Source organism: Silene latifolia, chromosome 8, assembly GCF_048544455.1.
Source record: "Silene latifolia isolate original U9 population chromosome 8, ASM4854445v1, whole genome shotgun sequence".
Taxonomy (NCBI): domain Eukaryota; kingdom Viridiplantae; phylum Streptophyta; class Magnoliopsida; order Caryophyllales; family Caryophyllaceae; genus Silene; species Silene latifolia.
This window is the reverse complement of record NC_133533.1, coordinates 25,908,480-25,934,010: the sequence shown is the minus strand read 5'-3', so window position 1 is coordinate 25,934,010 and position 25,531 is coordinate 25,908,480. Positions and strand designations below refer to the sequence as shown.

The following is a 25,531-nucleotide window of genomic DNA, read 5'->3' as shown; positions in this document are numbered from 1 at the left end:
CTCGTGCTACCTCTGTCTCCTCCGCTTCCTCCTCTGAGTCAGAAGAAAGTGGAGGGTACCCGTCCGCTGGGTATCGGTAGAAGGAAGGATGTGGCCACCCCTCTGGAATCGGTCGCCGGGCTCGGATGTGGAACTCGTAGAGAGGGAATACAGCCAAAGCCATATCCCGTCTTATCTCAGTAAGGTACCTGCACAACTCCGGAGGCAAAGCATCACGACGCCCTTGGTCTGTGACCGCGGGCGCCTCTAAGGCAGGAGGGCAAACAAAATTGGCCGGGAAAACCGGGCCAGAAGGAGGGTCAAGTGGAGGTGGAGTATGAGTGGGTGCAGGCTGAGGCGTGGGTGTCGGTCCAGCCTGGGCCTGAGTCTGGGAGCTAGAAGAAGCTCCGGCCTCCCGCTTCCTCTTCTTAGTGGAAGAAGAGGGAGGGGTGAAGGTAAGGTGGTAGGTAGGTGGAGGTGGCCTCGCTCCCTCAGCAGCAGTAGGGAGCGGAGAAAGTGGCGGAAGGGTAGAGCACGGCAAGGTAACAGACGTGGAACCACATATCTTCCACGTCCTCGCACTCCCCTTCGCCTTTGGGAGCCAGGTCAATGTTCCCATGGCCTCCAGGTCAAGGAGAGCCACCCTATCAGGTGCAGTGAGTGAAGAGTCAGCGGGGTAAAGGTGGCGGGCAATCCTAGTAACTAGCCCGCCACAGACAACAGTGTTCTTGACCCGAGTCCCAATCCCGTTCCAATGCTGAGCTACCAGATAGGCAATGTTTAGAACAAACGGGGAACCGGAGTCAATGTTGAGGTACCCCGCGAGAATCGCTAGCTCAGTGTTGGTCACGTTATTGGGCTCAGGGCGCCCAAAAATGGTCTCTCCTAACAGACGTAAGTAATAACGGGGCGCGGGTAAGTGAACGTGAGCTCCCTTCCGTGAGTGGAAGGGAGTGTGAGACAGAGCAGCCCAGAGTGGCTGAAGAAGGTCTCGAGGTGGGGCAGTGAGGCCGTCACTGACTAGGCCTAAAACCTGCCCAAACTGAGCCAAAGTCCAGTGATGTGACTCGTTGCGGAGTCGAAAGTAAATACGAGAACCGGGTGGTCGGCGCGTAAAAGTCGGTGTCAAAGGAATAGGAGCTAAAGAACTCGTATGTAAGGGTACGAATGGTAGCCTCCTGCATGGTAATCAAACCCGACATACCCGTCCCGTTCAACAAACTACAGACCTCCTCGTAAATGCCTAAGGTCTCTAGGTCAGTCCGCGCAAGGAAACGGGTGGAGGAGAGGGGGCAACGAAGTAAAGCAAGTAACCGTTCCCGGTGAGCCTTGGAAGTGAAACGTACCGAAGGCATCTTCGGTAGAGGTGTGAGTGCGCTCTCCCCTGTAGCAACAGCCTCAGACGGGCTGGAAGTGAGGGCTAGCTGGCTAGCCTGCTGGTGTGGCCTCGGTGGCACCATGCCAGGCTGCGGAAAACGGGGTCTGAAGCCGCAAGCCAGCAAAGAGAAAGGCCTGGGAGTGATGGCTGGTGAAGCCTGAACCGAGCTCCCGGCTGAGCTGGGTGCGCCGTAGACCGTCCCTGCAGCTGAGACAAGTAGAACCGGTGCTGCAGTAGTAACCAAGGCAGAGCTAGTGGCAACAGCAGGGGCCACTTGCTCGCTCACAGAAGAGCTGGAGGACGTGCTAGTAGAAGACAGGGAACTCGCGTCCATCCTGCAAAGTGTCAAGGGCATGAATAAGAGACAATGCTGCTGACCGTGGTTAAAATGAAGCGTTAACCAGCATGTGACAGCAAATGAAAAGCCCTATTAGTCGGGAAAACCGACTTCCAGCATACAAAACCGACAATTCCTCAAAAATTTTCGAAAAAAACAGCGTGTGAGTGGTGAATAAATGATGAAGTAGTGACTGCCAAGGGGCTAAAATAGCATGGAACCAGAAAGGGGGTATGTGTAACTCTGGGCAGTCGAAAATAACCTACTCACAGCGCGAGATTCCTAATAATGTACATCATATAAAGGCGATAGGGGACGGGAAAACAGATAACAGCAGCAAAAGGTAGTCAAGAACTGCAGTTAAGCATAGCATGGCAGTTTAAAACCGTCAGACAGTCGATGAAGTCGACTTACAGGAGCCCTAGTCGCGGAAATCGCGCTAAAATCGAAATTAACTTGCAAAAACAGTGAGGAATTGCGCAAATATCATCATCAAACTAATTAAGGGCAAATAAACACAATTTAATCGAATAAATTCGATTATACATGGAATTTTCGAACCCTAAATCAAATTACCTCATAAAGATTCGAAATAATTGAAGATAAAATGCAAAGAGGTCGAATGGATACTTACTTGATGATGATTGGCCTACAAATTAGCAATTAAACTCCGAACAACACGCAACAAAGGCGGATTTTCAATTGGAAAACCGCAAACCCTAATCCCCTTTGAAAACCGTAAAAACGAGCACAAAAGAGGGGGAAATTAAGGGGTTATGGAAGATTAATTAGCTAGCAAGAGAATGTAGGTGTTTGATTTGATAAATTTGGGCAAGAAATTGGGGATTTGGGGAAAAGGAAATCGCAATAAGGGGGGGTTTAGACGGAAATTGTAAATGAAATGAAATGAAATTAGGGAATTAAAGAGTTGAAGATAGAAAACTCCCTCGGTCCCTGTTCAATCCACTCGATCGAGTGATTTTGAGTCCCTCGATCGAGGACTTGTTGATGTCCCCTTACTCGATCGAGTAAGCAACCTCTCGATCGAGCTGTTTTGTTGTGGCCTTATCGATCGAGTAACCAGATAGCTCGATCGACCCAATTACCATTCGATCGAGTACAAAAAGTACTCGATCGAGGACTTCTTCTCGTTGACTCTTGGATTTCCGTCTTTATTCCCTCGAAATGCGCGATATTTCCCCAAACCTGCATAAAACATATCCAAACGCATCCCAAAAATACCAAAAATGCAGCAACACAGTCTATAGTCTTATTCTACGCTAAAAAGAATGTCTAATCTAATTGTCCTAATAAAAACGTAAATAAAGAAATTCAAAAGTAATTCAAACCAAAAATCTATTACAATTTGTTACACGGGGCATTTCCCCGTTTAATTCCCATCAGCTGTCGGTAGCCCCTTCGTGGGCTTCTGACTGGAGGACGTCACTTCAGCGATACTGACCGTCCTCTTTGACTTCCATGAACTTGAATTTCTGAGAGGAGGAGGAATATAATTCCAATCTACGTGGTGCGAACTGTCTTTGTTCTCGCCCTGCGTCAGCTTCCTTAGCCTTCTTGGCTCCAGTTTGATTGACAATGGTTCCACCCTGTCCTTTGATTGCTCCTTTCTTGCCTTCATCTGTAGCTGCAGTAAGGACAACAGACGAATTTTCCTCCTTGTTGCTCTCAATCTGAGGCGGAGGGTTAGCAATAATAGCAATATTCTCCAAATTTTCATCTGGAGTGTCAATAATAGGGTCAACGAGAAGAGAGGGCATTGCAAGGCCGAGCTTGCATTGGGAGCCCTCCGAATTGGGACCGACGAAAAGTCGGCTCCTCATCCCCTACCTGGAAGGTCAAAGTCTTCCCCGACATCTATCACTTGCACGGGCAAAGGACAAAAATGGTCTCCCTAAAATGATAGGGGTGTGCACATCTTCGGGGATATCTAGGACGACAAAGTCAACGGGAATAAAGAACTTCCCGATCCTAACAGTCGTCCTCTGCTACTCTAGTGGCCGTGATAAACTACGGTCGGCCATCCGGACATCATATTGGTGCAACTCAGCTTTGTCACACCAAGTCTCTTAGCTAGAGACAGAGGTAGTACACTTATGCTAGCGCCTAAATCGCATAGCGCATTATCAATCAAACTCATACCTATGTGACAGGATCGAAAAACTACCCTGGTCGATTGCTTAAGAGGTAGCTTATTTTGAGACAGGGTGACCCCATCTCGATCAAAGCGACAGTCTCATTATCATTAATGGTCCTCTTACGTGCTAAAATATCTTTCATAAATCGTAAATAAGAGGGTACCTTCATAAGCAATTCAGATGAACGGCACGGAAACTTCCAAACTCTTCAAAAGCTCAACAAATTTGCTTGAACTGTTGATTAATCTTGGTATTCTCGCGCCGCCTCGGAAAGGGAACGATTGGAATCTCGAGTCCCTTATTTCGCGCCTCCAATGTGTCTTCCGGAGCAAGTTCGGTGTCCTTTGGGCGCTTCTTACCTCTCGAACGAGGCCTTTCTGGTAATTCATCGCTTAAACGAGCACTAGCAGGCTCTCGAATAAGCTTCCCATCATTCATATCACTCGATCGAGCAGTGTGTTCACTCGATCGATCTCCTTCTTCAGCAACTATGGTCGATCGAGCAACATCCCCACTCGATCGACCAACCTCGTCTTCCTTTCCATTCGATCGAGCACTGTGCTTATTCGATCGACCAGCTTCCTTACCAATTCCACTCGATCGAACTGTTTCAGCACCAGACTTCAGTCGATCGAGTAATTCCTGTGTCGTAGGTCCTTTTCTCTGAACAGAACACTGTTCATCATCGATGTGACTTCCCCGAGCTGATTTCTTCATTTCTGGTCCTTCGTAAGAGAGACCGCTTCTCAACTCTATCAAATGTACCGTCTCATTTGGGTTCTTGTCATTTTGAGTCGGTAAATGACCGGGCTTCCTGGAGGATTGATTCTCAGCTAATTGCGCAACTTGAGTTTCAAGTGCCTTGAATGCCGTGTCCTTCTGTTGTAATTGCTTTGCAATGGACTGCATCATGGTCTTTAGCTCACTTATCTCACTCACCCCACTAGATGACGAAGCACCTTGGTTAGGAGGGTTGAAAGACGGAGGCTTCTGATAGCCTTGCTGCTTCTGATGTGGCGGAATATAAGGCTGCTGCTGCTGGTTCGGGGGAGCGGTGGGGTTAAGCACATTGTTCTGATTACTCCACCTCAAATTGGGGTGGATATTCGGCTCGTAATGAGTGTTGTTTTGCCTGTAGTGTTGAAAGGCAGCACATTGCTCATAAGGACTAGGACAATAATCAGCGACATGTCCATCTACCCCACATCTCGTGCAGACGAAAGGACCGTCTGTCATAGCATTAACCTGGTACATCCCTGGCTTGAAAGCTCCCCCAAGTTCATACTTATCGAACCTAGCAGTAAGGGCTTCTAATGCGGTCACTGAAGAGGATTCAGCGGCTCTCCGTTGGTTTCCTCTTGAATTCCCGTATTCAGCCCTGTGAGTGGCTAAATCATCTATGATTTTCCAGCCTTTCGTCGGCCCCAAGTTGTCGGAAAATCGACCGTTGGCTGCCGCATCTAGTATTGCTCTCTGATCATCATATAAACCATTGTAAAAATGGTTACACAGACTCCATTTCTCGAAACCGTGGTGCGGTATGGTTCGCACTAGTTTCTTAAAACGAAGCCACGCCTCATGGAAATTTTCGTCGGGCCCTTGCTTGAAACTGGTTATCTGAGCTCTGATGGCTATGGTTCTCGAAGCAGAGAAATACTTCTTATAAAACGCCGATGCTAGCGAATTCAATCTGTTATGCCGTGAATGACCTTGTCCAAATCCTGTACCACTCCCTTGCAGCATCGCGGAGTGAGAAGATGAACATAGTTTCTTTGATCGATCGATCACCGTCACACCGGTGGGAGGAGGTATGGAGCGACGATGATCGATGAAGGTCTCCATATCTTGAGCCGCATCTTCCTTAGCGCTCCCCGAACTGATTTTTCTCTACCATGCTTGATGTAAGAGGGCTTCGGTTCGAACTTTCTCGGCATCTCCGGCAGTTCGAACCCCTTATAAAGGTTGTCGGTACCGTGGGCTCGGAGTGACTAGCGATGGATGCTTCCTCAGCCATTTCGGGAAATTCTGGGAAAGTGATAGACTCAAGTGAATAGTCGGAAACTGGAGAAGACGGCGGGTTGTCTTCGAAAAGCTCGTTCTCGTAAAAATTGCCGCGAGAACTGGGCTCTTCCTGTTGCTCTCGAAATAGTCTCCTCTTTGCGCGACAGGATCTCTCAATCTCGGGATCAAAAGGTAGCAGTGGACCACCTTGCGACCTGCGCATAAGACGAAACTACAGACAAGATATGAGAATAGTCTAAGGAACGATGTTCCTTAAACTAAAAAGGAGAATTAAAAATAAAACAGCTAGTAATTGGAACAATTGCCTCCCAAAAACAACGTGCGCCAAAATTTGACACGTCTGTCGCGTACTGTCAAAAATAAAACCTAACGGTCTCAACTAAATATGTAGTAGAGGCGATGAGTATCGAATCCACAGGGAGGAATGTAACTACAGCTATCTATTTCTAATCCTAAGGTAACAATTGGGTTTGATTAATTTTTGGTTCTAAACTACGGAGAAAAAGGAAGAGAAATAAGGCAGAGAGCAGTAAAGCAAGAAATATGAATTAACTATCAATAAGAGGGAGACATGTCGGGAACTCGGTTCACTACGGTAAATCAACAACTTAGCGAGAAATGACTCGGACGAACTAATGCGAGACGGATATTAGAAGGTCCTTTCGGTCCACTTCCCACCCTAAAATACCACTAACTTAACTTTCGTCCTCATTAGGGCGTCTCGTTTATAGCAGGCCTATTTAATCCAATCTTTCGATCCAGGACTAATTGTAGCCAGATTAATGGGTGACATAGAAGCGTGCACTCAACTAGGTCGATAATTACAGTTATATTGCTATAGGGACAGAGTCTCTTTAATCAAATCGTCTAATTCATTCACTACATCGTTATCATTCTACCGTAGATCCCCTAATCCCAACATGAAGGGAGATTAGCTACTCATGACTATCGATAAACTAACAAAGATACAAATTCCCAAAGAGATGACATAACGATATGATGATAAAAAGCAATGATAATAATTAGGGCAAGAAGAATAAAAACAAAAGCATAAAAACAAGTAATAAACAACAAATGAAGGTTAATTAATATTAAAGAGGAAAAGAGAATTACAATCCGAGAAATTCCGGCGTAAAGAACGAAATCCCGGTGAAAACGATCCAACGTCGAAAGTAACAAAGAATCTAATGTGTATGATAGTAAAGATGGTCTTGAGAGTGAAAAGAGATTAAAAGATAGATAAAAGGTAAAGGAAGATGACTAATAACCTAGTTAAACATAGGTTATATAGCCGAAAAAACCTAAGTGTTTTTGCGTACTTAATAAAACACGGACTAATTAAAGCCCACGACGAGATCCTCTCGATCGAGTGGATCGACCACTCGATCGACCGGTGTCTCGCGAGAACTCCTCGATCGAACAAACGGGTTCTCGATCGAGGACTTGATCAAAGGCAGATTACTCGATCGAGGAAGGAACCTCTCGATCGACCTCAGGGAGCTTCAGGGACCATTCGATCGTCCTCAAAACAGCTCGATAGACCACCTATCAACTCGATAGATCACTTGGGTCTTCAATTCAGCTCACGTCTTCACCCAAATGCTTCGTAATGCGTGCAACGACACTTCAAGTGCAGCATCTCACTCTGGGACAATCCCGTCTCCTCTAAATGCATGCAAAAAGGACGAAATGGAGCATGGTTTCGCTACTATCGCGATTATCCCTACAAAAAGGACAAAATACAACAAAGTAGCCAATTCGGGGCAAAATACTATAAAAACAGTATATAAATGCATAGAAATACGTGCTGAAATAGGCCAAAAAGACTATACATTAGGCACGTATCAAATAACTTCCCTAATCATTAGTAGAGGCCGCTATCGAGGCGGGCGGGATTAGGTGTTCAAATAAAGAGCTTCTAATATGTACGCTCACCCCTTACTCAAGATCTCTGTGAACACTCGTGTTAATTAGCATCGCAAGAGTCATTCCAGACATAGAATACTAAGGGTAACGAATTTCTTGGTGTTCATGTCACTACTTTGTGTCTTGACATGGCATGAAGTATTCGAATGGTTCCAATTTTCCATAAAAATTGGTGGCGACTCCACAAATGCAGGCTTGTCAAACCTTTCATCGGTTTCAATCCCTTACAAATCGGTAACGGCCCATGACGTGCTTTGGCTCGAGCCGGAGTTCCGTGGGAGAAGTGTCGCCGCCTCGAAACTAACGCGCGGGTGTGCGCTACGCGGGTGCGCGATGCGCGGGTGGTTGTGTCCACATAACCGTTTTTGAAGATTCGGCCGAGTAGTGGGTACTCGATCGACTATCCTAGCATTCGACCGAGTAAGGGTTTTTGTGATTATGGCAGTAGCTACTGGAACATGACCACTCGGCCTTGCAGAGTCAGTACTCGATCGAGTAGGGAGTACTCGACCGAGTACCCGATGTACTCGACCGAGCATGGTTTATGTGATATTTTGGTCAGTTACTAGATTCTGAGCACTCGGCCGAGTGGCTTGTACTCGACCGAGCACCTTTCTGTACTCGACCGAGTACCTATTTGGCGGACTTGATTTTTATTTTGAGCCGTTGGCTATGTGCTTACATTTGTCTGGGTTCTTGAAGCTCAACATGCCACCAAAGAGGTCTACAGCGTACATCAAGGCCTCTGAGATAAGCGTAGATGACATTTCTAGAATGATCGAGCAACAAGAGGCACGCACTCACTGAGGCCCTAAGGAATGTAGGGAAGGGAATGGAAGTATTTGTTGATGCATCCCGAATGGGCACCACTATTTCCCGATTCAACCCTACCACCTATGAGGGCACATGCGAGCCCAAATTGCTCGACAACTGGCACCGGGAGATGGAAAGTGTTTTGGAAGTTGTTAACTGTCCGGATGACATGAAAGTGGAACAGGCTGTGTTTTATCTGAGAGTAGAATCTGGGGTGTGGTGGCACCGTGAAAAGGAGGCTGCACGTGAGTATTACAAGAGCATAGGTGAACTCGCAATTCCTTGGGCGGAGTTCAAGAAGGAATTGAGGAATCACTTCATTCCGGAGCATATCCGTAGCAAGTTGAGGGCCGAGTTTGACACTTTTGATATGACTGATAGTGTGACCTTGGCTGAGTACTATCACAATTTCAATGAGCTGTCGCACAATACAGAGGACATTGAGCTGAGTCAACTGAGTCTGGCTCTCCGTTTCGAGATGGGGTTATCGCGGAAGATTATGGAGAAGCTATGTGCTGGGGTGATCTCTGACTTAAAGGAGGTTTACGAGAGAGAGCGGGACATTCTGAGAGGTTGGTTGACATGCCCAAGGAGGCCAAAGAAAAGGAAAGTGAGAAAAGAAAGGCTGAGAGTGAAGGTGGTAACCAGTCAAGCTTCAAGCGTGGTAACCACAACCAGGCTAGAGCTTATTCTGGTGGGTCTGGCTTTAATGGGGGATCTCAATTTGGGGGAAGAGGTGGTCGGAGTATGAGTGATAACTCTAACTTACACTGCTTCAACTGTGGCGGGATAGGCCACAAGAGATTTGATTGTAAGAGTGCTAGGGGAGGAGGCTTCCAGCGATCATATCAGGGGAATTATTGATAGGCTATCGCACACCTATGCAAAAATAAATACCCTAGACACAAATAAATGTAGTACGTATGGGTCGAATCCACAGAGAGACGGTAGTTGTTAATTAGTTGTTATGGAGTGAATTTTATCTTGAGTCAATTATCGTATGATTGGTTGGTTGGATAATGGAAGAAAACAATAATGATAAAGAAATAGTCTAGGGAGGTCGGGTTACAGATGCAAATTATGTAAATGCTCAAATTAAACATAGGAGTTGATAAATCGTTAATTGTTTAGGCTTAGAGACACCCATCTCTCGATATTAGTGTCAACCATAGTCCAGGTCCTAGAGAAACTCTCGTTTATGACTAGATCATCCTACTACACATGCTTAGTCTAATCTGATTCCGTGCCTCTCGACTTATAGAATGAATTAACAAACTTAATCAATGATTATGATCATTAAACAAAGATTAATCGTGACAATACAAACATGTGATAGAAACAATGAAATAATATTATAACATCCTAGTTTAACAATTGCAAGAACTACTTATGCATGGTTTCCCTTATTCCCTAGACAATTGAATTACTTATGCATAATGAAAACTATTCTAATGACATATGAAATGGTAAAGATAAACATACTAACTAGTGCTGTAAATGGAAAATGATTAACAAAACAATATTGGAAATAAGATTACCTTAACAATTGGGAATGGACTTGGAAATGAAGAAAAAGATAGAACAAATGGAAATAACTTGAAATGTAAATTGTATATAACTTGAATAAAATTATTTATAACATAATGGAAATGCTAAAGGAAAATCTAATCTAACCTAAACTAAGAACTGAAATGAGAGAATGAAAGTGGTGTAGAAGGGTGTGTCTTAGGTCCCGGATCAACACCCTTTATATAGGGGTGAAGGGAGTAACGTAAACATCATAAAAAGAGGTAACCCCGATCGGGCCACCCCACCCCGGTCGGGGTCGTGGGTTTTTATGATTTTGCCTTAATTCCGTCTTAACTCCTTGCTTTATGGTGATGCGGAATCCTATGCTACTATGTTTAAGAGTTCGTCTAAGGCATCTTAGGCATCCTTTGGCATCCAATGCATGCATATGGCTTGGGCTTTTCACTTAGACTTCATTTCTTTACATATCCACCAACCAAGAATGGTTTCCTTTTTTCTCGGGTTTTCCAATTTCTTCCCAAAATGCCCCTATACTTCCCGGAACTCCTTTACATGATCAAGACTTGCTCTCATTACCCTCGTGAACTCTTGTACTTGCTACTTTGCCGGGAAAAAGCTACTAAAAGCTTAATTTCCTACAAAACACAATGAAAAACAAGCAAACACAACTAGAACACGGAATTAGCTCACAAACACTAACATTAGTGCAAATGACATGTAAAATAGAGCTAAAATAGGGGGTTAAAATTTATATAAAATGGACCTATCAATTATTCGCAGGCTTCGAGTCAGAGTATGGTGAGTAACAGGCCAGCTGGGTCATGGAATAGTCAGGGTGGACAGAGAAACAACTATGGCGGCTATAACGACAACAATGGTGGATCTTATCAGCGCCCGAACAACATTGTGAACCAGAATTTGGCGGCCAAACCTACTACATCGGCGAATACGATGCAAGGGGGAGGTCAAAAGAGTAGCGGTAAACTGTTTATGATGGGTAAACAGGCGACTAAGGATGATGCGCAAGTCATCACTCGTACTTTTATTGTTAATCATAAACCAGATTTCGTTTTGTTTGATTCAGGGGCAACCCATTCGTTTGTGTCTAGAGGTCATGCTTTAACAATGGGTTTCGGGGAGTTTGAGTTGGTAAAAGATAATGTGTTTATACCATCGAGGGAGTCGGTGTCATGTCATAAGTTGTACAAAGAGGTGTCTCTGGTGGTTGGGCAAGTAGACTTACCAGTTAACTTACTTGAGTTCCCTATGGATGGGTTTGAGGTTATATTTGGGATGGACCGGTTAGGTAAGTATGAGGCTAAGATAAACTGACGTTAGAAAAAGGTGTCTTTGAAGGGTCTCAAGGGAATTAAAGTGTCATATCGGTGGTTTGTGGTGAAACCTAAGGTCAAGATGATTGTAGCTATGACTTTAAAGTCATGTTTGAGGAAGGGATATCTGATGATCCTTTGCCATGTAAGGGATACTCACGTGGAGGAGCCATCAGCAACACAGATACCGGTTGTGGGTGAGTTTGACGATGTCTTTTCGGAGGAGATATAAAGGTTACCTCTTAAGAGGGACATTGAATTCAGTGTAGAGCTTAAACCAGGGACGTGACCTATATCTAAGGCTCCATATCGTATGGGACCAAATGAGCGGGAAGAGTTGAAGAAACAGCTGAACGAGTTGTTGGATATGGGATACATTCGACCTAGTGTATCACCTTGGGGTGCGCCAGTTTTGTTAGTAAAAAAGAAGGATAGTAGTATGAGGATTGCGGATGAATATATTTCTAAGACAACTTTTCGGTCGCGGTATGGTCATTATGAGTATGTGGTGATGCCTTTTGAGTTGACAAATGCGCCAGCGGTGTTTATGGATCTTATGAACCTGATCTTCAGTCCGTTTCTGGATAGATTCGTGGTGGTTTTCATTAATGATATCCTAGTCTATTACAAGACTAAGGAAGAGCATGAGGAGTATTTAAGGTTGGGTTTGCAAACATTGCGCAATAACCAATTATATGCCAAGTTGTCCAAATGTGAGTTCTGGTTGGAGAAGGTGGCCTTTCTGGGCCATGTGATTTCAAAGGATGGTGTAGCTGTGGATTCTACTAAGATCAAGGCAGTGTCAAACTGGGAAGGACCGAAGAATGTTGCTGAAATTCGGTGTTTCTTGGGTTTGGCTGGATATTACAGGAGGTTCGTGAAAGATTTTTCCAAGATTGATAGGCTTATGATAACATTTATGAGGAAAGAGACCAGATTTCGATGCGACGAGAGTTGTGAGACGGCATTCTAAACCTTAAAAGAACGTTTGACTACAGCTCATGTCCTAGCTTTGCCAGAGGGAAGTGAGAACTTCGAAGTTTATACTGATGCTTCGAAGAATGGATTGGGGTGTGTCTTGATGCCGAATGGGAAAGTCATTGCCTATGCTTCGAGGCAATTGAAGCCGTATGAAGAGAACTATCATATCCATGATTTGGAGTTGGGTGCAATTTTATTTTCTCTGAAGATTTGGAGGCACTATCTATACGGGACGACCTTTAAGGTGTTTTCAGATCATAAGAGTTTGAAGTACATCTACACTTAGAAGGAGCTGAATATGCATCAGAGGAGATGGATGAAGCTGATTGGTGACTATGATATGTAGATTATCTACCATGAGGGGAACGGTAATGTAGTTGCAGATGCCTTTAGTAGGAAGAGTGTGCATTCGTTATGCACTGCCATGTCATTGAGGAAATTGAAAGATGAAATGACTAAGATGGGGATCCATATGATTCGAAAGGGAGATGTCATTAAGGATTTGACTATAGAACCCGAACATTATGATGACATCAAATAGAAACAGATTCTTGATCCCAAGATTCAGGAGTGGAAATTGGAGTAGAGAAGGGTAATGTTTCGAGATTTTCGATCCATACAGATAGGAGTGTCCGATTCGATGGGAGGTGGTGTGTACCTAATGATACCGAATTGAAGAAACTGATTATGACGGAGGCTCATTGCACTCCCTATTCGGTACATCCGTGAGGTGACATGCTCTATAAGGACTTGAAAAAGACATTTTGGTGGCCCGGAATGAAGAAAGAGGCAGCTGAGTTCGTCGCTAGATGTTTGACTTACCCGAGAGTTAAAGGGGAGCAGCGGAGACCGCAAGGTAAGATTCGATCACTTAAGGTACCTGAGTGGAAATGGGAGTCGATTTCTATGGACTTTATTGTGGGATTACCAAGAACTCAGCAAGGTAATAATGTGATCTGTGTGATTGTTGATCGTCTGACAAAGTCAGCTCATTTTATTCCAATGAAAGATACTTGGAGTAAGATTCAGCTCACTAATGGATACAAGAAGAATGTGGTAAGACTGCATGGGGTACCAAAGGATATTGTATCTGATAGAGATACGAGGTTTATATCGCGGTTTTGGCAAGAGTTACAGGATCTGATGGGAACTACTTTAAAGATGAGTATGGCATTCCATCCTGCGACAGATGGTCAAACTGAGAGGACCATAAAAACCTTAGAAGACATGTTACAAGCTTGAGTGATGGAGTTTGGTGGAAGTTGGGAAGATCGACTCGACTTGATTGAGTTTTCATATAACAAAAGCTATCACACGAGTATTGGGATGGTACCATTCGAGGCACTATATGGGAGAAAATGCAGAAGTCCATCTTGTTGGGATGATAGCGCAGAAGTTATGGTGTTAGGACCATAGATGGTACAAGATATGATTGAACAAGTACATTTGATTCGACAAAATATGAAGGCGACTCAGGATCGGCAAAAGAGTTATACGGATCTACATCCAAGTGGGCGACAAAGTTCTTTTGAAAGTGTCACCTATGCGTGGCATTATGAGGTTTTGCAAATGAGGGAAGTTGAGCCAGAAATTCATAGGGTCATATGAGATTTTGGATCGGATAGGTGAAGTGGCTTATCGGCTAGCATTGCCACCAACTCTTGATTGGGTGCATCATGCGTTCCATGTGTCATAACTTCAAAAGTATGTGAGTGATCCATCTCATGTGCTTGAGGTGGAGAATATTGAGCTCGATGAAGCGCTTACTTATGTTGAAGTGCCAAAGAAAATATTGGATCGTAAGGTGCGCAAGATAAGAAACGGTGAAACCATCTTGGTTAAGGTGTTATGGTCTAACCATAATGTTGAAGAAGCTACATGGGAGCCGGAGGAAGCAATGAGGGAGCGTTATCCACATGTTTTTAGTCAGGTATGCTTAGTTACGAGGACGTAACCTTATTCTTTTAAGGGGGTAGGAAAGGATCGCGCGTGTTTTTGGGATAATAGAAGTCAGTTTTAGTAGTACCTTTGTGTTATATTTTGTCTTTTGGTTATAATTTGGGTACTAGTTGGTGTTGGTTAGTGTTGTGTCGGTTGTGTTTATGTTTTTTATCAGGTATGAGTTTGAACTTCGGAGACGAAGTTATTTTTAAGGAGGGAAGACTATAATATTACACTTTTCTGGTCCTTGGGTACTCGGTCAAGTGGGTCAGACTCGATAGAGTAGGTGTCTTAAACGTTTTAGGCAGGCTACTGCCTTAGGTGTACTCAGCCGAGTTAGGTGACACTCGGTCGAGTACCTCAAGTACTTAATCGATTGTCCGGTCTGGAGACGTTTTATTCGCGGTTTGGTTAAGATGATTAAGGGGTTATAAAATCATATTATCAGTTCATAATCGTCATTTTACAAACCTAAACATTTCTAAACATCTCCTTAAGCATCTTAATCATCTCGTAAGCAAGTGTGGGTGGATTGTGGAGCGTTTGGAGTCCGTAAGGCCGTGCCTATCGTGTCGTATGTCTTTATCGTCCTTAATCGAGTTGTATTGTTGTTGTTAAGGGATAGTTAAACCCTAATCTGGGCGATTAGGGGAAATGGTTATTTTGGGGATAGATCTTGATATTAGTATTGTTTGTGTATATTTATTAGGTGACGACTTCGTTGAGGAGCAATTCTAATTGATTATTGTTTGGTTGTCGGATTTGCTAGTCATGTAGGGTTTCCCTACTCAGTTCTTCTATATGATTGATTATAAGTTGTTGTGGCATTGTGTGATTATCATTGGTGTGAATTATTGTGGTATTATTGACATTGATAGTATTGATTGTGAAGCTATTGTCGGGAGATGGTCTTCACCCCCATGTTCGCTCCTTGTGGCTCCTGTCACGAGGGGGATGTGCACATCAATGATCTGGGTTCGCTCGTTGCGATGAGCGGAGCTTAGGTGGCAAGGCTGCGGTCTACCACTGGCGGTGTGGGCGCCTGTTGCGATGGGTGACCTGGCAGATCTGGGCTGTGGTTCAAACATTCGTATTCGAAAGACGGAGATTGTTTATTCCAGGATTTTACCTAATAGGTAGACAAAACTGTACTTGGGCTGTTGAACATGGTAAATGATACGAATATAATTTAACCTTCTTAAGTCTTTGAAGTGTCTCATAGGGTATAGTCGTATATGATCTTAGGAGTCATAGACCCAATAGGTTATAATGACACAAGTAAAAAGTTGCCTGCAAAATTAAAATTGCAGGTATGCATGTATTTTTTTTTTTTAAATCTTGCAGGTATGTATATGTTTGCGATCATATGGAGATGCTATTAGGAACTCCCATACAAGTGACACCGGGCGGGGACACCGGCTTCAACAACTCATAAGGCACAACACCAGCTCCATTCCTGTTCTTCAACTTCTCATTATTGTTCCTCTCATCAATAATCCCCTCTAACTCCTTTAGTCTCCCACTAAATTTCTCAAAAGCCGCCTTAATCGCGCCTTCTTCTTCAAATGCTGGTTCCATGTTCTCCCCTATATACTCCTCATCAGGAGAATGAGTCGAAAGCACATCCAATATCGTCATAACCCGTGTTGCTTGTATTTGAGAAGGAAAACATTTAAGGAGTACTGCCTCTGGTTTTTCAGAGAACAATTTCCATTCTTCATCAGTGGGATCTTCTGTAGGCATATTTGTTCTAGTTAAGGTTGGTCTGTTAGGGAAATACCCTCCGAAACCATATTGTCCGAAATTAACTGCGGCATGATGGCCCGAAGTCACCCAAATCATGGTCGTAATGATATGAATAAGGTCCTGTGTGGTCTTGAGATTAGGCCACCATGGTTCGTCCTTCTTGTCGCCATGACCTACCGTTCTTATCTCCGTCCACCATGCTTGAAGCTCGTTGTCGGATTCGACTAGGCTTGATTTAGGGTAGTAGTGATTGACATAATCTGTCACCCATTGCTTAAGGATGTCCCATAGGACTAGCCCATCATTCGCGAATGGATAGTCCTCTATGTGTAGTTTTAGTCCATGTGGAGCTGTTGGATCTTCGACCGCCATTCCTCTACTCCCATGACACAAATTTGGTAAGTTAGTGTCTCTTGGTACAAATAATGAGTTTCAAAAGTTAGGACGGAGACAAGAAAGACAATTTACCTGCTAATAAGGTCAGCTGGCAAAGCTTCATGATCAAATCTCCACTCGGAACCATAGATCACAGAACTCAGCTCAAGCGCGTACTTCCCAAATGAAAAGGAGCTCTCAATGATACCACCTGCATTAACCAATGCTTCTCGAGCAAGCGCATTGATTTCCATAGTGTACCGAAAGTGAGGATGCAACAGCCTATAGATTGGATGCATTGCACTCAATTGTCTATTTGTTGCAATTATGTATGGTTCTGTGCAGCAATGAGTTCTTAGCCTGCAATAATGCATATGTTCAGCCTATTTGTTGCAAGTTTCCCAGTATAGAAAGGTAAACAAATAACCGGGATGAAGGCAGTATTATTAATTATACCAGTGAGAGACAAGTTGATGGTATCCGGCATCATGGGCAAGGACATGAGCTTTAGCAAGCCTCCAAAGCCAGCATGACGTGGCGTCCCAATTGGGAGTAAAAACTTGCTTCCATTGCGGTTTTCCCTCGCTTGGTGGTCGTGTTAGCTCGATGGCTAGAGGTCGTAGAGTTTGATCTTCGCTAAGGATGAACAAGGTACGCGACCCATACAAAGTTGTGCCTTTAAGCTCCCTCACTTTGTTTACATAAGGTAAAAATGCATCATGGTAGTCTAGCATAAACAACTTCTTTTGTTTCAATGCCTGCACGTAATGAAAATGTAAATTTGGCTCAGAAATCAAATAATATACTCCCTCTGGCTCGACAGATTCTTTACGCTTTTATTCATTTGTAAGGAATATTTTAATAAAATGTAAAGAATCTGTTGAGTCGGAGTAGTAATCAATATGAGTTGGTTGTATATGATTGATTTAACCTCATCCATCGTCATGTAACCTAAGATGGCCTTCTCTACCAACTCCGTTGTAATAGCGGATTCTTGGGGACCGTAAATGTTCGCATCCAATTTACTCCTCAGAGGCCATTCCTGCAAAACTAGTCTTGGTTATACCTAGATGTTCATTATTAAGAACATAATTTGTGTCGACCGCGATTTCAAATTCTAGTGTGCAAAGTTGTACATATCATGCCATCATACCGTGACTAACTTGATGCTATACGGATTTAGACCAGCAAGCGTTTGACGCGAAAACTCCTCGTCACTAAACCAGGAGAATCTATTCCCTGAAAAATAACGAATCGAAACAAGTTAGTAGTTTTATTCAGTTGGGTTCAATTCAGCTCAACTTCATTCATTAGTTCATTTCAAATCATGCGGTTTAACTTTTTTCAGCCGAAAAAAAAAAGGTCCTTAGCCTGACATGTTAAAATTCTCATAAGGTAGTTGCATTATTTATGGATGACATAGGATAAGAATCTTACGATCAAAGATAGCGGGAGGCTCGAATCGAAGAACATGCTCTTCAATGTCATGGATGGCTTTGACAAGTCTAGGCAAAACAGAAGTGAGAAGGCCATGTTGTTTGAGAGCAGGTAGGCTAATTCCTTGATTGTAAAGCGAATCGACAGCGGTGAAATGTGGAAAGCCAAGCTGAGGATCAAGAATGAAAGTCTCGAGTGATGGTATGACAGCATGTAGGGCGGAGTAAACCGTCTTGGCTGAAAATGTTGTCCCCTTAATTTCCGAAAATTGTTCGTCTCTTGGTACATACACGGAAACACTCCTTGTTTCTGACCGAGGATCTGTGATAATTGATATTACAAGTAGTAGCGAACTTAATATTGGTGAATCATGTATAATTATACTCCTTCGTCGATCATAGTTTACGCTTGTTTTATTTCCTCCTCACTAAATACAAAGAATGAAACCATTCACTGAGACGGATAGAATATATAAAAGCAAAAGTATGTAATATGGTATATATGGTACCTGCGGTTGAAGGACGACGGCCAGTTCTACAACGTCTGGGATAAGGAAGGTCCGGACCACCCAAGACGGGTCTAGCCAAGTCAGCATCTTTGTCCGGTTCTCCGAGGTCATTGTAAGTGTCATAGTCATATACTCTTTCAAAGGACTTGCGTTCTCCTTCCCCATCACCTCTCATATTCTTCAGTTCGTTGTCCCTCATTCTTTTTAATCCGCTTGGAGTTTGTGACGGTAAGTATGACTGGTGCATCATACATGGACCACATGTATAATTAAACAACGTTATAATTTTCATATAAAGTCGATCTCGGCCGGGGTTCCAACTATCAGTTTAAGCAAGCTTTTGGTTGAGATGACATTTTTACATGGTATCAGAGTCATGTGACTAAAAGGCTACAGCCCACAAGTTCAAATCTTACCGCCCTCCCATTTCATTTTAAAGTAGAATATTAAGCACTATGTACGACTGTACGAGGAAGCCTAATAATAAAAGAGAAAAGGAAGTTAACCTTATTGGGGAAGAAGATCCTCATATGAGGGAATTGAGATTTGGGGTGCACCCAAGAATTACAAGTAAAACGGAGAGGACCAAGGATGAAGCCATGGATGAGTATTTGGGTGACGTACATCTCTTTGTGATGTTCATTTTCGATAACCACTGCGCCCACCTCTCCAAAGTATGCCGGTACCTCAAATTCCGCCTCATATTTCACCACGCCCTCCTCGTTCTTCGTCCGATGTGCATATGCTTTTATTGTTGCCTTCTCCTTTCCCACCTCTTCCCATTATTATGTCCGCACACATGTAATCACGTTAGATGAATTCGCCTCATACAAGACTTATTATCTATCAAGTTTAAATATATAGTTATGCATGGGATTAATTAAGTCACATTCATGAAGAGTATGGTGAGTTCTTAGCCTACGTTCTTTTATTTTTCGTTTTAGTCAAGATGGAGCCTACTTTATATTATAAATAAAAATGAGATAGCGTCATTAGATAATAGTTATCTTCACTTTCACTTAGGTTATTTTAGTAAATTACTTGTCATTTTGATTTCCCTCTTAACTTTCAAATTTCAAAATGATTTATTGAAAAAGGATATTATCGTAAATGCAATTTTGATAATTTGTTACAATCAAGCTAAGTAACTAATGCAACAAATTTGAAGAAATAAGTTGATGGAGATTTTATTGATGTCGAAATTTTAAGATACTTTGTTGATTGGAGTCCAGAGATTGAGTTGAATACAATACCTCATAGATTGTGAAAAATTATCCAAAAGTCATCATTTGTAGCAATTTACCATTAATACTTGGGTTTTCTAACGTGTGCCATATTTGGATACTTGCTTATATAAGAGTACGATTAATTAGTGTTTATAACGAAGTTCAACCATATTGAACAAGTTTTATATTTTATAGGTAACCAGTTGTATACTGCAAAAAAATAAATCATTGAAAATTATACAGTATTAGCTAATAAATATGCATGGTATACTGAGTAGAGCCAAAAACTAAAGTGGCCTATAAAAATTCACAAATTCTAGTTTAAGAGGTTGATCCATTTTAAAGACAAAAACGGATCAACTATTATATAGATAAAATAAAAGTCTATTATTGGCCTTGCTTAGATTGAAGGTAAAAGAGGGGGAATGAATAGGGGAGTGATATGTGAGGTGAATTTTTCATGTTTGATATGAGAAAAATTTTTCACCTCCCGAATCTATTACCCTCATAGAGGGGCAATACATTATCCACCCTCCTCCGGTAATGATTAAGGGAGTAAAACATTCCTCAGTAATCAATTACTCTTATATGTCAAACCTATCATCAAAGAACTCATTACCCTTGTAATTAATTTCTCCAATAATTATCACCCAAATAAAATTTATCCCCGATTATTCCATAGATTACGGGCAAGCCCTAAGACAAATACTTTTGTGGACTAACCGATAAAAATTAGGGTAAATTAAAGTGATGTAATTATGATGGTGCGATGGATCTTACTTGGGTCAAGTTGAGCACTAACGAGTCCGAGTAACAAAGATTTACCAAGTAAATCCGAAATATCATCAAGGCCTCGGGTAAGACCAAGATTTGAGAAAACACCTGCAATAGTAGGTTTTACACTTACTATTGCCTTTAAACTTACTACACCATCTTTCTCAGCTTCTTCAATATTATTACTTACTGCTACTTCGTTTACCCTAATGCTTTTTTGTGAATGTTTTTGTGCCCTAGAAACTACATGCAGATGTTTCGGCTTAACAATATTCCGGTCACTTCCCCCGTTTACTACGAAGGGTTTGTACCCAGAACATAGAAACGAGTAGTCTTTGTTTATGCTGTGGATGGCGGAGTTTAACATATTTTTAGTTTAATATGTGAATTATTATTATTAGTAAATTATGTATTTTTATTAAGAATGTATGTATGTATGTGTGGATGATGAGTTAAGAAGATGTGTGAACCTCGTCTTATATAGATGAGCATTGAACATGGGAGGAATATGCTACCAATTTTGATTTGTTTTGTAGAGTGTCCTAACTTGGATATTTTACTGTACAAAGTACTGAAACATGTGATAATCGAGGAAGTGTTTGTAGTTAAAATAGATGTTGGATGTTGACATTACTCGTGTGTAGTGGCGGAGTCAGGAATTTAAATTAGCGAGTGGAAAAAATTATTTAACAAGTGGAAAAAATTATTTTAGCAAAAACGAACGGGTAATAGTGCAAGGAAATATCGAAAAAAAATTTAAAAATTTTAAATAAACATTTGAAATTTTCATCGCTCAACGGGAACGAGAACTCCTGCTAACCCCCTCTAACTGGACCACCGTTCCTGGCATATCATTAATTCTACCACAAATAGTACAGCTATTACACGTTTCGATTGTTTAAGCTACTTATTATCCATATGCGGGGTCTGCGGACTGCGGGGACCTTCCTCGGCTCTTATGTAGGGCATTCCAACAATATTACAGATAGTCTCGCTTAAGACGATAATAACTTAAGACCATAATAGATGTTTTAATGGTAAAACGTATTCAAATGTTCACTTTTTAACAATAAGATTGAACTTTTTGGTTACTAGACAACTACCCTTATTAATATACACCTATTCAGATTGTTTTACTATTACAATGGATATGTCGTTTTAAGCAACAATTTGTAATACTAGCACAAAGGTACTGGATCCCATCACAACATTTTGTGCCAATAATCCTATTATGAAGAATCATTAAATTCTTTTCTTTTGTTTTAATTTTTTAGACGAAACCAAATATAATCTTGTTCAAATTATTACGAGGCGATGGATTTTGAGTGGTATACATAAATAATGAGGAATACACGTACATTTTGGCTGCGAAAATGGTTATGGCAAGTTTAATTGGCTGGGAGTGTATACGTACATTATCTCTAACCATAACGAATCAAATGACCCATATCACATAAGCATATTGTGTGGCCAAAAGAACAAGATTAGTACAGAACAGTGGCGGATTTAGAGGGGCTAGCAGGGTGGATATTGGAAATTTTCGAATTTCTTAGTTAAAATTTTTAAAAAATTTTGAGGTTTACTTTATGGCAATGCATTACTAGTTCGCCCCTGCTGGAATTTTTCGCCCCCTTAACGGAGAATCCTTACTCCGCCACTTAATACAGAATAACATATCGTACAAAATATCATATCGTAAAAACAAAAAAGTTCGAATCTCCAATTCTCAATATTGTATTGCCCTTGTGTGGCTCATTTGACAAAAAGAAAGTGGAAGATATAAGGAAGAGGTCTTAGACTTGTGGTTAAGAAGAAGGTAGATTGGATAAAAGGTTTTAGGTTCGAATTCCCGATTTTCAATATTGTATTGCCATGGTGACTCATTTGAAAAAAAAAAAAAAAAAAAGTCTAAAATACATTAAGCATGAGCTCATAACAAGGATTATTGTTCGTTTCTTGGTGATTTTTGTATGTCTTGTACATTTCGGATGGAACTTTTAAATTTTGCTCGTTTTATTTGTGGTCTTTCCAAGAATTGGCCAAACAAGATTGTACTAAAATTCAATGTTACGTAACTCTCCAAAATTCATATGATTGAGCAAGTTAGGGAAAACTGGCTAGTAGTAAAGGTACCACTCGCTACCCCAAATCTCTCAAAAATGGTTAAAATTATCAATCTTTACTACCCAAAATTCTTAAATATGGACCTTAGCATAGGTATAAAACAAAATGATAGGAATTTGCTATCCCAAAATATTATTTCTAGCTACTGCAAGGTACATTCCTCAAAATTCAAATGTAGGATATATGACTAATACCAAAATTACAATTCATATATCAGAAGGTAAATAATACGGAGTAACACAATTACGATTTATGTAGAAATGAAATTCATAAAACTTATGATGGGGATAAAAGAGATAAGTTGAGGAGTTTGACGTAAACAAAATCACTGTCCTAAAGTGATTATGCCTACAAATACTGTTACACACGGATTTAATGGCATTCAACCTCCAGGATTACACGACGTCTCCGCCTCCAGTGTACTACAGACTTGCAGAATAAGAACCACATGGACACCGCATAAGAGGAATAACACACGAATAATCGTATAAAGTATGGAGAAGTAATTGTCTTGTATTTCTTGCCCCCTCAAAATGAGAAAGGAGTTGCAAATATATACTTGAAAATGAAAACGTAAAACAAGGAAACCAAATAAGTTAAAAATGGTACTCCGTTGTTAAGTAAAAACACCAAGTTATTGAATGATGATTGAAAAGAATTAAAGGAATTAGCATGGAAATTGGGCGCCCAAATTATTTGCAAAAACCTGTAGAAAGATGGTTTAATAAGTTATTGAGATCATACCTCTCGTGATGAGAGAGAAGAGTATTTTAATTTTTATTTTCCATGTTATGTCTCCCAATAATTTAAGGAGACACGGTCTATCAGAAAACTTACTGAATCTTTTGTTACTCCGGATAAAAAGCATATTGTGCCTAACTCACAAATGAGCCATGTGTGGCAGAAATTTCGACAAAATATTTTCTTTTGTGGAAGAATTTAATTATGTGCGATAAATTGTAAAGACTTCTTTTTAAGTAGTGGTGTGACCTTAAAATAATAAGTGGTGTGATAATAATACTAGGGACGTTCTAAATTCCGCACACAATTTTACTAAATTCCGCGTATTTTTTCTCCTTATTTCAAATGTACCCTCCTCATTTCTCACCCCAGCCAAGAGAAAAATGAAAAAACCCAAAAAAAATAACACATCTCATTCTCCCTTCATCCCCTCCCAATCACCCACCCCCTCTCTCATTAACACCATACTCCAATGATAACTATTTGCAGCAACCAAATCTGGCTAATGCTTAAGAATACAAAGTAAGAGAACACACACCATCTTCGATTAGCATCAATTAAATCGATTAGCACCAATTAAAATCAAAAGCGTAAGAGTAAGTGAGTCTTACGGGTTATTTTAGCCGAAATTCGTTAATAACGCGTGATTAGTATAAAAGGATTCCGTCATTCTTTTTAATCACTTTTTTACTTTCTAAAACCTTTCAAAGAGAGAAAAAGGAGTTACGTTGCATTGTTCTTCGCGTTGTTAACAAATCTCAAGGGCTAAGATCGTCGGATTGTCTTGTTCTTTACGTCGTTGAGTTCGTCGCGTTAAGGGTAAGATTCTTGTATAATTTTTATAATGTTTCGTTGAGTTTTTTTAAAACCCTAATTGGGTAGATTTGGGGGTTTTGGGTGTATTATGTTGATTAGGTGATAATTATATGAATATGTGTTATAGGAGGAGGATTCGTAGAGGAACATTATTTATTAGCTGCTGTGACGGTCTTGTGGTTGCTATTCCAGATAGGGTTTCCTTACTCGGTTATTGTTTACATTGTATTGTTAATGGTTGATCATTGTTGTTGATTAATATCATATCGGAATTGGTAATTGGTAATTGTTGTGGTATAATGTGGTTGGTTGTATAATTATCTGTGGTTTGCGAGGTGCGTCCTCGACTGAGTGGAGTCACTTGCGGGAGTGGCTTCACGCCCTTGATTCGCCCTCTGTGGAACCCGCCACAGAGGGGATGTGCACATTTAGGAACTTGGGTTATCGCTAGGATGAGATGAGCGGGGCTTAGGTGGGAACGGCTGCGGTCCCCCACTGGCGGTGTGGAATACTTGTTGCGATGGGTATTTTGGCAGGACTACACACTTTGTAGTCAGGTGTGTGGAGTTATGATGGAGGTTGGATGATTGTTGTATTGTTTTTGTTGTATTGTTTTATGTAAACAGTAACTGACCCCGGTTTAAATGTTTTGAAAACTGTGGTGATCCATTCGGGGATGGTGAGCAGGTATGAGATGGTGCGCATGGGATAGCTGGGTTGAATTGCCACGAGATGTCTAGAAGTCTTCCATTGTGTCTTAAACATTCTTTTACATTATTTGGATTAGTATTTTGGGAAACTGTTGTATTTTACTTTATTAGTTTTGGTTTTGGACTTGTATCACTTTAAACATATTTATTAAAGTATGTTTCTTTATTGTCTATTTGATATACATTGCCTCGGGTAACCGAGATGGTAGCATTCTCGTGCTTTAAGTGGTCCTGGTGAGGCACTTGGAGTATGGGGGTATTACACTTCCAATGCTACCTTGAAGTTTTTAAATTCCGTCTTTAATTTCCGTATTTCCAATTTCTTGCACTGTAATTCTTACTTAATAAACAAAAGCCACAAATTAACATTTAAGTTATCCACGCTCAAATCCGCTGCCCCACTCGATCTCATTTTTTTCGATGTATGGACCTCACCCGTATTGTCTCACGACTCTTATAAATATTATATATATTTTTTGTCGACCACTATACTCACTATTTTTGGCTTTACCCAATTAAAAATAAATCCGACACCCTTATTACTTTTAACCGATTTAAAGCAATCATTGAAAAATACTTCCAAAAACCGATAAAACAATTCTACTCCGATAACGGAGGTAAATACATCAAATTAAACCCGGAATTACTAAACGACGGCATAACCCACCTCACCTCTCCAC

At 41.4% G+C, this 25,531-nt stretch overlaps 3 protein-coding genes across 3 annotated transcripts; 2 read left to right on the top strand and 1 right to left on the bottom strand.

Moving 5' to 3' along the window:
* Window positions 1-8,630: 8,630 nt before the first annotated feature.
* On the top strand, window positions 8,631-9,362 carry LOC141594886 (uncharacterized). Its single transcript, XM_074414872.1, has one exon. It carries the CDS (start codon window positions 8,631-8,633, stop codon window positions 9,360-9,362), a length of 732 nt encoding a protein of 243 aa, XP_074270973.1.
* A 4,507-nt stretch (window positions 9,363-13,869) lies between these two features.
* On the top strand, window positions 13,870-14,575 carry LOC141594884 (uncharacterized). The gene is made up of 3 exons (XM_074414871.1): window positions 13,870-14,052; window positions 14,159-14,383; window positions 14,570-14,575. The coding sequence occupies exons 1-3, from the start codon at window positions 13,870-13,872 to the stop codon at window positions 14,573-14,575; spliced, it is 414 nt and encodes a 137-aa protein (XP_074270972.1).
* A 993-nt stretch (window positions 14,576-15,568) lies between these two features.
* LOC141596611 (linoleate 13S-lipoxygenase 2-1, chloroplastic-like) lies at window positions 15,569-20,999 on the bottom strand. Its single transcript, XM_074416815.1, has 9 exons — window positions 20,467-20,999; window positions 18,967-19,235; window positions 18,461-18,698; window positions 17,953-18,273; window positions 17,669-17,754; window positions 17,447-17,557; window positions 16,972-17,273; window positions 16,609-16,875; window positions 15,569-16,516 (listed from the first exon to the last, which is right to left on the bottom strand). The coding sequence occupies exons 1-9, from the start codon at window positions 20,825-20,827 to the stop codon at window positions 15,757-15,759; spliced, it is 2,715 nt and encodes a 904-aa protein (XP_074272916.1). The 5' UTR covers window positions 20,828-20,999; the 3' UTR covers window positions 15,569-15,756.
* Window positions 21,000-25,531: the final 4,532 nt, after the last annotated feature.

Bases quoted from the DNA above. Each gene is read 5' to 3' on its own strand.
- LOC141596611 (XM_074416815.1), bottom strand. From the start codon at position 20,827: ATGTTAAACTCCGCCATCCACAGCATAAACAAAGACTACTCGTTTCTA. The intron at 18,699-18,966 runs GTTAACTTCCTT...ATGATGCACCAG, and splicing joins GGATCTTCTTCCCCAATAAG to TCATACTTACCGTCACAAAC. The intron at 16,517-16,608 runs GTAAATTGTCTT...TCATGGGAGTAG, and splicing joins CCAGCTGACCTTATTAGCAG to AGGAATGGCGGTCGAAGATC.
- LOC141594884 (XM_074414871.1), top strand. From the start codon at position 13,870: ATGGTACAAGATATGATTGAACAAGTACATTTGATTCGACAAAATATG. The intron at 14,053-14,158 runs GTCATATGAGAT...TAACTTCAAAAG, and splicing joins TTGAGCCAGAAATTCATAGG to TATGTGAGTGATCCATCTCA.
- LOC141594886 (XM_074414872.1), top strand. From the start codon at position 8,631: ATGGAAGTATTTGTTGATGCATCCCGAATGGGCACCACTATTTCCCGA.